Source organism: Nyctereutes procyonoides, unplaced genomic scaffold, assembly GCF_905146905.1.
Source record: "Nyctereutes procyonoides isolate TBG_1078 unplaced genomic scaffold, NYPRO_anot_genome, whole genome shotgun sequence".
In the NCBI taxonomy this organism is placed as follows: domain Eukaryota; kingdom Metazoa; phylum Chordata; class Mammalia; order Carnivora; family Canidae; genus Nyctereutes; species Nyctereutes procyonoides.
This window is the reverse complement of record NW_026575041.1, coordinates 22,015,632-22,028,338: the sequence shown is the minus strand read 5'-3', so window position 1 is coordinate 22,028,338 and position 12,707 is coordinate 22,015,632. Positions and strand designations below refer to the sequence as shown.

Sequence of the window (12,707 nt, the reverse complement as noted above, 5' to 3'; positions counted from 1 at the left end):
TGATTCTGTTGTTAGGGTATTTATCTGTTTTAATGTGAGTACCATATTGTTTTGATCACTATGGCTTTATAATATAGCTTGAAATCAGAAAGTATAAAAGCTCTGGCTTTATTGTTCTTTCTCAGGATTTCTTTGACTATTTGGGTTTTTTGTTGTTGTTCCATATAAATTTTAGGAGTATTTTTTCTGCTTCTGTAATAAATGCCATTGCGATCTTGATAGGGCTTATTTTGACTCTATAGATTGCTTTTGGTAATATTGACATTTTAACAATATTAATTCTTCCAATTATTGAACATGGGATACCTTTCCATTTATTTGCATCATTGTCCAATTTCTTTTTTCCATGTCCTGTAGTTTTCAGAGTTGAGATCTTTTATCTCCTTCAGTTAGATTTATTCCAAAGTATTTTATTTTTTTAAAGGTTTTATTCATTTATTTGAAAGAGAGAGAGAGAGAGAGAGAGAGAGAGAGCGAGAGCACAAGTAGGGAGGAGAGGGAGAAGCAGACCCCCCACTAAGCAGAGAGTCTGACATGGGGCTTGATCTCAGGACCCTGGGAACATGACCTGAGCCGAAGACAGATGCTTAACTAACTGAGCCACCCAGGTGCCCCATATTTTGTTTTTGATGTTATCATAAATGGGATTGATTTCTTTGTTGTTTTTATTAGTAGATTCATTCTTAGTGCTACTGATTTTTGTGTGTTAATTTTTGTATCTTGCATCTTCACTGAATTCATTGATTAGATCTAACAGTTTTGAGTTAAGTCTAGGATTTTCTACATATAAAACTATTTTGTCTCAAATAAACATAGTTTTACTTCTTCCTTTCTAACTCTAATACCTTTTTTCCTCTTGTTGGGACTTCTGTTGAATGAGAATGGTGAAAATGGTCACCCTTGTCTTGTTCCTGATCTTAGAGGAAGAGCTTTTATTTACTTTTTTTTTTTTTTTTATTTTTTTGAGGAAGAGCTTTTAACCTTTTACCATTGAGAATGATTTTAGCTGTGGGCTTGTCAAATACAGCCTTTATTATGTTGAGATATGTTCCTTCTTTACCTGATTTGTTAAGAATTTTTATCATGAATGGATGTTGAATTCTGTCAGATGCTTTCCCTGTGTATTTTGAGATGATTGCATGATTCTTTCTACTGATGTGATGTATCATATTGATTAATTTGCCTATCTTGAAATATCCTTGCATCTCAGGGATCAGTTCCACTTGATCATCGTATATGATCCATTTAATGTGCTGCTGAATTTTGTTTGCTAGTATTTTATTGAGAATTTTTGCATTTGTATTCATCAAGGATATTTATATGTAGTTTTCTAGTAGTATCCTTTTTCTGGTTTTGGTATCAGGATAATGCTAGCTTCATAAAATGAGTTTGATTGTTCCCTCTTGTTCAGTTTTTTGGAAGAGCTTGAGAAGGGTTGGTGTTAGATCTTCTTTAATAAAATTCACCAGTGACACCATTTGGTCTTGGGTTTTCTCTGTTGAGAGATTTTTGATTACTGATTCAATCTCCTTACTAGTAAGCCGTCTATTCAGAGTATCTGTTTCTTTTTTATTTAGTCTCAGTAAGTTGTCTTAGAATGTTTCCATTTCTTCTAGGTTGTCCAGTTTGTTGGGAATTAGTTGTTCATAGTAACCTCTTACAGTAATTTGAATTACTGTGTTATCAGTTGGAATGTCTCCTTTTTCATTTATAATTTTGTTGATTTAGGCCTTTTCTCTTTTTCCCTTGGTTAGTCTGCCTAAGAGTTTACCAATTTTATTTTTCTTTTCAGGGAACCAACTCTTAGCTTCTTGTGTTCTCTGGTTGGGTCCCTTGGTCAGATAGGCTGAGAGCTATATTCAGCAGTGAGCTTGGCAGTGAGTTAGATTCCCTTCCTGAGTGTGGCAGGAGAAACAGTTCTAAAGCGAGTAAAGCTCTTTGTTATGTTAACTCAAGTTGATCTAGATCCCAAGTTCCCTGACCAAACAGGACCACTAGTTTTGTTCTGCAGATTCTTAGCTATTTGCCCACTTCTTGGCTTGAGTATCATTGGACTACACTGCTACTCTGAGTTGTTGCCAGCCCTTTCTGGTCACATGGGCTAGAAGACACTCTCCACAGCTGCTCGGTCTGTTTTTTAGCCTCCTTGCCTTGGTAGGAGAGGGAGGGGCCTCTCTAGCTACTCTCAGTTTCCCAAACAGTTTCAGTAGTTGGGAAGGGCCAAGAGCTACCCTGCTTGGGAACGCAGCTCTCCCAGTACTGGCTTTACTCTGGGAACAATCAGCTCTTCTCTCCTGTCTGCCTGCTTGACTACTGGTCCACACTCCTTACAGTTTTTGCCAGTCCTTTTGGTCAAATGGGGTGGGAAGACACTTTGCAGTGTGTGGGGCTGTGATGTAACTTCCGGTCTAGGGGTGGGCAAACTGGAGTTTAGGGCTGGCAAAACTCCTTGTTTGAGGGTCCAAATTAGGGAGTTCTACAACTTGCTGAGTTCCCTGGTCAGAGTGTGCATGCTCCTGACTACTCTGCAGATGAACAAAACCACCAATTTGGGTTACTCCTTTGGCACAGCAGATGTGAAAGCAGTTTGTCACGATCCATGTGCTGGTGGTTGGAAGCCCTTTCCCACTTCTCCATCACAGTCAGAGATTCCCAGGGGATAAGCCCCACAGATTTCCCTGCAGTCCCTGAGGTACAGGCTCAAAGTAGGGGCACCCACAGTGCTGGGGGATGGTGCTGGCTGTTTCCCCTGGGTTCTCCTTCCTGCTGGAGGAGCCAGAGGCTCAGGGGAGACCTCTCTGTGTGGTGCTGGGCTGGGCTAGGCTGGCCTAGGGGGAGGGATAGTGAGGTCAACATATAGCCTCTTGTCTTACCTTCTAATGTAGCGTCTCTGGGTCTCTGAAGTGCCGAAGTACTTCAGTCCCATGTTCTAGGATCCTCTCAGTGATGTCTTGTCCTTAAATAGTTGTTAGTTGTTCTTATGATGGAGAGTGAAGTCAGGAACACCTATGTTGCCATCTTGGTGACATCACTCCTGTTCATGGAGGAATTATATTTTATGTGAAAAGGAATAGGTAACCACTGACAATTTTTAGATAGAGGAATGACATGATAACTTACTTAGGTGATTATTGGAGAGGCAGCATGGAAAATGTATTGCAGAGGGACAGGAGAGGAGTGACAGTGGCCTGAATTAGGGAAGTTGTAATGAGGATTGAAAATAGCAAAGTTTTCTTTTGGTACTTTTAGAAGAAAAAATTAGAAATTGTTCGATTGGATGTAGGGGGTTAAGGAAGAGGGATGAGTTAAAGATGGTATCTAAAGTTTTTGCTAAAGTTCCACTTCTATAAACTTGCCAGTTCACTGTACTTTTTTGTTCTATCATGGAAATATATATATATATATATATATATTTAATTTTTATTTATTTATGATAGTCACACACACACACACACACAGAGAGAGAGAGAGAGAGAGGCAGAGACACAGGAGGAGGGAGAAGCAGGCTCCATGCACCGGGAGCCCGACGTGGGATTCGATCCCGGGTCTTCAGGATCGCGCCCTGGGCCAAAGGCAGGCGCCAAACCACTGCGCCACCCAGGGATCCCAGAAATATATTTTTAAGCTTCTAATTAAGTCTTTCTTTTATTTCTAAAAAATAATTAAGAATCTCACCTGAAAAATTGTCTAGTATATAAAGAAGTTGAGGAAGGCAAGAAGGAGGGGCTGACGTGTATCATAAGAAGTAGGTTGGGACTAAGCTAATTAAATAGGATGTAAATAGAGTGTAAGACACCAATGAAGAAACAGACCATGGCTAGGGATACATGGAAACTTTCTTGATGAGGGACATCTGGGTGGCTCATTTGTTGAGCATCTGCCTTTGGCTCAGGGCATAATCCCAGGGTCCTGGGATTGAGTCCCACAGGGGGCTCCCTGCAGGGAGCCTGCTTCTCCCTCTGCCTTTGTCTCTGCCTCTCTCTCATTGTGTCTCTTATGAATAAATAAATAAAATCTAAAAAAAATAGAAAAACTCTCTAGATGGTATTTACCATATGATTCCTGGGAGAGAATTTTCTCTCCTTTCTTAATGTTAATTAATGTCCTCTTGGGTGTTTGTTGATTACTTGAGAAAGACCTCTTTAAAGGAGAGTACATTCTGCCCTTTGATTTCATTTTTTTTTAAATGAAATTTAAAAAATTCACTCTTTTCATTTTTTTTCTTTATTAGAGAGAGAGAGAGAGAGAGAGAATGCGCACGAGTAGTCGCTTGGAGCAGCAGGCAGAGGCAGAAGGGAGAGGAAGCAGGGTGCCCGACTCGGGGCTCTATCCCAGAACCCTGGGGTCATGACCTGAGCTGAAGACAGACAGAAGCTTAACTGACTGAGCCAAACAGGCACCCCTGTCCTTCGATTTCAGATTTTAGAACAATTTCATGAACCAGTATAGTGTTTATATTTATAAAATATTAATTTTTTCAGGAACAATGTACTTTTAAATAAAAGGATAGATTTGGAATGTATGTGGAATTCTCTATTACCTCTTTCATTTTTTCATCTATCAAATGAAGTTAGCAAAACCTGAATATAATATGTGCATGTGTGAGTGTAAAGAGGCTGCTGGTATGTACCAGCGCATAATGTTTCTTGCTTGATAAATGTTTTTTTAAAATTATAATTGCTATAATAAATGCTTAATAAATGTTTTTTTAAACTATAATTTGGTTTCTTTAAAAATTCTTTTTCTGATTGATTATATGAGTTGTAAGGGGCCATAAAAGTTTAAATATATATATTTTCTTAATTCCAATTAATTTAATGGCTCTATTTTCTGTAGAATGAAAGATGGAGAATTTTTAAGTATCTTACTCTAACTTAGGTAACCCCTTATGTGAAATAGTAGACTGGTTATAGCAAATATTGAAGGACCAAATGAGAGCTTAATAATTGATATGTTTTTAAGAAGTTTTTAAAAAGTATTTCTTGCCTCTTGGTTTTGCCTTCTGTTACTCCCTTGCTTTTCTAATATGTGTCAGATTAGCAGCATTACATTAGTACTATAATTTAGGAGAGAAAACTTCACTTTAGGTCTGTATGTGATAAATATATATATAATATTCTGGTGGTTGTTGGTACCTGCTTCCTGAAATTTCTTTCTGTAGACAAATAGCAGAAAAGTCAATCATCCAGTCAACCTGAACGAGACTGTTTTGTTTTTGTTTTTAAGACAAGGAACATTTACAGTCTTACTGTGTCCTTGCTTCCTATTGGATATGTTTCACACAGACCCAGCCACCTATCAGTATTTAATGATTTGAGAAATCTTTCAATGTATAATTGGCTGCCAAAATGAACACAGATCCCTACATTAGAATATCTCATCCTAAAAGCCCAGTCACTACAGGTAGATAGTAATTATTCCAACAACTTAAAAAATGGACAGTGGAGATAAAAGAAGTTAAATAGGATGGCTTTTATTTCAATATCTTTTAATATTTTAGGTAGTAATTTGTCTTACATTCTATTTCACATGTAGGGAATTCCCAATGAAAGCTGGAGGATAACAAAGATAAATGAACGTTATGAGCTTTGTGATACATATCCTGCCCTCTTGGTTGTGCCAGCAAATATTCCTGATGAAGAATTAAAGAGAGTGGCATCCTTCAGATCTAGGGGCCGCATCCCAGTAAGTATGAAACTTTGAGACTTTGCAAATTTTTTTTTTTAAGATTCTGTTTATTCATGAGAGACAGAGAGAGGCAGAGACACAGGCAGAGGGAAAAGCAGGGTCCCTGTACGGAGCCTGAAGCAGGACTCGATCCCAGGACCCAGGATTACCACCTGAACCAAAGGCACATGCTCAGCCACTGGGCCACCCAGGTGCCCTAGTAAATGTTTTTGCACTCTGCATAATGCTGAGGTTAATGAATGGGAGAATGGATACAGGATAAAAATAGCTACAACATGTCTTCTATGGAGATTTTAGAGAATGAGTTATTTAGTAAAATTAAAATGAGGAAAGACTTAAAGAAGTTTCTGGAGAGTCTGACAAGGATATTAAAGAACTGCACAGAATTGTGATTCTTGAAAACAAAGTTGGCTGTTTATTGTTTACTATTTCTTTTTTTTTATTATATACTCTTTGATCAGGGCAACAGATGCTCTTTTCCTTTAAGTCTTGGAAAGAAGAAGACTTGATGAATTTATGATGAATCACTATGTTTTAGAAAGATCAGTTCAAATAATTTTATGTACAAAGTTACACATTCTGAAGTCTTTATAGTTGGACTGGTTGCCACTTTAATAATAAAACTTTAAGGGGTTTACTTAACTCCCTTTTAATGTATTTTTACTCTAGAGACAACACTTCCAAATAATCATGACTTCCATAAATCAATACCTGCTTAAAGGATTAGAGCAGATTTTCCATATGCCAGAATTGGCTTGAAAGAAAGGTGATGATTTTTATAGCAGTCTTGTACAGCCTTTGTGGTTAGACTTTGGAACCAGTTAGAAAGAATTTTATAGAGTGATGTTTTTGAGAAGAATTATAAATAGAGAAATATATAAAGAGCATGTCACTGTTTTCTCCCCCACTAAGGTTTTATCCTGGATTCATCCTGAGAGTCAAGCCACTATCACTCGGTGTAGCCAGCCCATGGTAGGAGTGAGTGGAAAGCGAAGCAAAGAGGATGAAAAATACCTTCAAGCTATCATGGACTCCAATGCCCAGTCTCATAAAATCTTTATATTTGATGCCCGGCCAAGTGTCAATGCTGTTGCCAATAAGGTGAGATTATCTTTCAGTAAATAAGATTACAGTTACAGTTTCATGAATCAGGTGAGTTTGATGGGAGCTACATTGTGTCGTAGAAAGATTTCAGGCTCTCCAGTGACAAACATGTAGATTCTAATCCTGGCTCTCTTATTTGATGGCATGACTTTGAGTTATACAGTCTCTTTCTCTCTCTCTCTTTTTTTTAAGATTTATTTGTTGATTTGAGAGACAGAGCAAGAGCGCGAGTGTGCGCTAGTACAGGGAGGGACAGAGAGAGAATCTGGAGACTCCCCACTGAGTGTGGAGCCTGACATAGGATTTGATCTCATGACTGACCCTGAGATCATGACCTGAGCCAAAATCAAGAGTCAGATGCTTAACTGACTGAGCCACCCAGGTGCTCCTAGTCAGTTAATCTTGTAATTTTTTATTTGTTTACTTTTTTGTTGAAGTACAGTTGAAATACATTAGTTACAGGTTTACAACATAATGTTTCAGTATTTGTGTAGATTGTGAAATCACCACGTGAAGTCTATTTACTATCCGTCAGCATACAAATTTCCAACATTCTCTTCTTCTAATGAAAACTTAAGATTTACCTTCTCAGCAGCTTTTAAATTTGCAATAACAGTATTATTGACTATAGTCCCCATGTTGTATGTTACATTCTCATGACATCTGTTTTATAACTGAAAATTTGTACTTCCTTATCTCCATCGATTTTGTTTCCTGACAAACTCTCCACCCTGTAACCACCAGTCTGTTCTCTGTATCTATTATTTGTTTGTTCATTTATTTTGTTTTTTAGATTCCACATATAAGTGAAATGATACAATGGTTGTCTTTTTCTGTCTGACTTCTTTCACTTAGTATGATACTCTTGAGGTCCATTTATATTGTAAAAATGGCAAGATTTCATTTCTTTTTATAGCTTAATGGTATTCTGGTGTGTGTGTGTGTGTACACACCACATTTTCTTTATACATTCATCCACCGATGGACATACAGGTTCTTTCCATATCTTGGCTATTGTAAACAATGCTGCAGTGAACATAGATTACACAGATCTTTTTGAATTAGTGTTTTTGTTTTTTCAATAAATACCCAGAAGTGGAATTGGTGGATTGCATAGTGATTCTACTTTTAAGTTTTTTTTTTTTAATTTTTAATTTTATTTGTTTATTCATGAGACACACACACACACACACACACACACAGAGGCAGAGTCACAGGCTCCATGCAGGTAGCCTGACGTGGGACTCGATACCGGGTCTCCGGGATCAGGCCCTGGGCTGAAGCGAAGGCGGTGCTAAACCGCTGAGCCACCAGGGCTGCCCTACTTTTAAGTTTTTGAGAAACCTTCATACTGTTTTCCATCATGTTTATTTTTTTGATAATGGTCATTTTGACAAGTATAAGGTTATATCTCATTATGGTTATAATTTGCATTTCCTGGTGAGTAGTGATGTTGAGCATCTTTTCATTTGCCTGTTGGCTGTCTTTTGTCTTTTTTGAAAAAATGTCTATTTAAATCCTCTGCCTATTTTTCAGTTGGATTTGTTGTTATTGAGTTGTATGAGCTTATATATTTTGGATTAACTCCTTACCTGATGTGTGATTTGCAAATATATTCTCCCATTCACTAGTGAGAAGCTCCCTTTGCTACGCAGAAACCTTTTAGTTTAATGTAGTCCTGTTTGCTTTTGTTGCATTGCTTCTGGAGTAGGAGCCAAAAAGAGATCACTAAGACCAATGTCATGGAGCTTATTGCCTTAGTTTTCTTCTAAGAAATATATGATTTCTGGTCTTACATTCAAGTCTTTAATAATTTCAAATTGATTTTTGTCTATGGTGTAAGTTAGTAGTTCAGTTTCATTCTTTGCATGTGGCTGTCCAGTTTTCTCAGCAACAGTTACTGAAGAGACTGTCCTTCCCTGTTGTATATTCTTGCCTCCTTTGTTATATATTAATTGACATGAGGTTTATTTCTGACTTCTCTGTTCTATTCTATTGTTTTATGTATCTGTTTTCATGCCAATACCATACTGTTTTGATTTTTATAGCTTTGTAGTGCAGCTTAAAGATTTTATTTTATTTATCCATGAGAGACACAGAGGGAGAGGCAGAGACACAGGCAGAAGGAGAAGCAGGCTCCCTAAAGGGAGCACAGTGTAGGACTCGATACCAGGACTGGGATCATGCCCTGAGCTGAAGGCAGATGCTGAATCACTGAGCCACCCTGACATCCCTCTAGTATAGTTTAAAATCAGCATGATGCCTCTAGCTTTGTTTTTCTTTCTTAGGATAATGGGATATTTTGTGGTTCCATACAAATTTTAAGATTGTTCTATTTCTGTGAAAAATGCATTGAATTTAGTAGATAGGGATGGCATTGAATCTGTAGATTGCTTTGGGAAATATGATATTTTTCAAATTAATTTTTCCAGTCCATGAGCATATAGTATCTTTCCATTTATTTGTGTCTTCTTCAGTTTCTTTTATCAGTATCTTATAGTTTGCAGTGTAAAGATTTTTCACCTTCTTAGTTAAATTTAGTTCTAAGTGTTTTATTTTTTTTGGTGCAGTTGTAAAGGGGATTGTTTTCTTAATTCTCTTATAGTTCATTGTTAATGTATAGACATGTAATAGATTTTATATATTGATTTTATACCCCACAGCTTTACTGAATTCATTTATTAGTTCTAATAATTTTTTGGGTAGAGTCTTCAGAGTTTTCTCTATATAAAATTATGCCCACAGAAAGTTACAGTTTTACTTATTCCTTTCTATTTTGGATGCCTTTTATTTCTTTTTCTGCCTAATTGCTCTGGTTAGAACTTCCAATACTAGGTTGCATAGAAGTGGTGAGTTTGCATATCCCTGTCTTGTTTCTGATCTTAAAGAAGAAGCTTTCAGCTTTTCACCATTGAGTACAACAGTTGTGGGCTTGTCATATGTGGCCTTTATTATGTTGAGTGTTTTCTGAAATTTTATTTTTAAGATTTTATTTATTCACGAGAAACACAGAGAGTGAGGCAGGAGGCAGAGACATAGGCAGAGGGAGAAGCAGGCTTCCTGTGGTGAGCCCGATGTGGGACTCCATCCCTGGACTCTTGATTCATGCCCTAAGCTAAAAGCAGACACTGAGACTTTGGGTCTTCCAGGGGGAAGGACCTTAGTCATCTCCCAGTTTTAGGCTGATTGGGAGCTAGACTCTCAGCAGTTTTTAAGGTATGCAAATATACCCAGTCCTCAGGGACTGCAACTATAGACCTTGCTTGTCATCTTAGTGACAGTTGCACAATTTGAGGCTTCAGACAAGTAGATGGGCTTTTCCTCTGGAGGTACAGGTAAGCTACAGCAGGGCAGAGTGAGCTCATAGATGGATAGTATCCCTCAGCTTATGTTTCCTGAGAGTGTTTCCATAGTCTCTAGATGTGTTATAAATCTGAAGCTTGTCCCTCAGGCTAAAGCTCTAGATCTAGTAGGTGGTCGGGCCATTTTCAGAGGAAGACTGAAGATGTATTTCAGTCTCCTGACTGTATAATGGCTAGAGGGTGGTAGCCTATCAAGAGCTATGTCTCTAATTGTCTCGGACTCATAGGGCCCAGAAATACAATCCCCTTGGGCCACTAGAGACAGGCACTCAGAGGGTGTCCCCTATGTGGGCTATGTGCACCAACTGGCATTGATGGGGTCAAAGTGAAGTCATGTGGTGATGGATTATATAACCTTTTTATTATTTTTTATCTTATTTTTATTTTTATTTATTTATTTTTTTATTGGAGTTCAGTTTGTCAACATATAGCATAACACCCAGTGCTCATCCTATCAAGTGCCTCCCTCAGTGTCCAGTCACCCCCACCCCCCACCCACCTCCCTTTCTACCACCCTTTGTTCGTTTCCCAGAGTTAGGATTCTCTCATGTTCTGTCTCCTTTTCTGATATTTCCCACTCATTTTTTCTTCTTTCCCCCTTATTCCCTTTCACTATTTTTTATATTCTCCAAATGAATGAGAACATATACTGTTTGTCCTTCTCTGATTGACTTACTTCACTCAACCTAATACCCTCCAGTTCCATCCACATTGAGGCAAATAGTAGCTATTCATCCTTTATAGTGGCTGAGTAATATTCCATTGTATACATAAACCACATCTTCTTCATCCATTCATCTTTCGATGGACACTGAGGTTCCTTCCACAGTTTGGCTATTGTGGACATGGCTGCTAGAAACATTGGGGTGCAGGTGTCCCGGCGTTTCATTGCATCTGTATCTTTGGGGTAAATCCCCAGCAGTGCAACTGCTGGGTCGTAGGGCAGGTCTATTTTTAACTCTTTGAGGAACCTCCACACAGTTTTCCAGAGTGGCTGCACCAGTTCACGTCCCCACCAACAGTGCAAGAGGGTTCCCCTTTCTCCACATCCTCTCCAACTTTGTTGTTTCCTGTCTTGTTAATTTTCCCCATTCTCACTGGTGTGAGGCGGTATCTCATTGTGGTTTTGATTTGTATTTCCCTGATGGCAAGTGATGCAGAGCATTTTCTCATGTGCGTGTTGGCCATGTCTATGTCTTCCTCTGTGAGATTTCTGTTCATGTCTTTTGCCCATTTAACCTTTTTAGACCTTAATTTGCTCTTTTGTAAAATGAGAATAATAATACCTAACAGGATTGTTTTGGGGCAAAACTCATCTAATAAAAACTAGTGCATAATCCTGTGCCCACACATATAATAAATGTTCAGCAGTTATCTTCTCCTTTCTCCAAATTTGACCGCCGACTGAGCTTCTGTGGTTGCGGAATGGAGAGCAGTGTTCCCAGAGACTGGTGGTGCCCTCTGCTGACTGCCCTCCACCTGTGCAAGTTACTCAACCTGAACTTGAAGTTAGCTGGAGCAATAGTCTTGGTTTTTTCTGTAGACACTGTATCTTTCTACGCCAATAAACATTTATTTATAATGTTATTTTAATGCTACAATAACTAATAATATCAACTGTTGGATACTTAGGTTATTTGTGGGGTTTTTTGCTTTTATAAACAATGCTGGGATGATCATCCTTTTAATTAAATTATGGTGCCTGCACCTAATTATTTCCATCCTGTTTATTTAGTGTTTTGAGAGCATTGTGAATTCCAGGTATTCTCTATTAAACTGTACCTATTCCCCCTTAAAGGAGAAATGAGATAATGTATATGTGAAGCTTGCCTCACAGGGACTAGCATATATCTTTCCAGTGATTACTTGTTCCCCTTCTGAAACTTTACTCCAAATTAGCATGAGGGAGACTTAGTATGTTTTCTAGCATGAGAGGAAGAGGAAAGAGAAGTGTAATGCAGGATAGGTGGTAATGCAAAGTGTTATAGTCCCTATCTTATTTTAAAAAATCATTCTGATACATATTTCAGTTTGTAAATCATCCCCTTTTTAAAAGGCTAATATATTTTATTAACTGGTACATTTTGCTGGTGACAAAATATGTACTAGTATAGAAGAACTTGGCAGACATAGAAAAATAAAGGAAATAAAAATCACCCATGTCCACTAATATTTTGCTGTGTTTTCCTCCATTTTTTTTGTGCGCTTATATGTTGATTATTTTGTTTGTCTTTCCTCTTAATGCTATCGGAATTATTTCTTCTAATACAATATTCTTAAAAGATACTTTAATAGTACTTGTTACAGCTGTGTCATTACTCATTTAGTCATTTTTCTCATATCAAGTGTTTAAGTATTTCTTTATTTTAAAAAATTTTACATATTTATTTGAGAGAGAGCGTGCACAGGAGCAGAGAGGAGGGGCAGAGTGAGAGGGAGAAGCAGACTTACTGCTGAGCAGGGAACCCGATGGGGGACTTGATCCCAGGACCCTGGATTCTGACCTGAGCCAAAGGCAGGCCCTTGACCAACTGAACTACCTAGGCATCCTTA

The 12,707-nt window shown here is 38.0% G+C and overlaps 1 protein-coding gene across 8 annotated transcripts in view; it reads left to right on the top strand.

The window, feature by feature from the left end:
• Positions 1–12,707, top strand: part of MTMR2 (myotubularin related protein 2) — a 120,098-nt gene that overhangs the window by 86,165 nt on the left and 21,226 nt on the right. For all 8 annotated transcript variants that reach the window (XM_055320608.1, XM_055320607.1, XM_055320604.1 and 5 more), the window contains 2 exons: positions 5,536–5,685; positions 6,601–6,789. In XM_055320608.1, the coding sequence (XP_055176583.1) occupies positions 5,536–5,685; positions 6,601–6,789 (339 nt within the window). The remainder of the gene's footprint in view (positions 1–5,535; positions 5,686–6,600; positions 6,790–12,707) is intronic.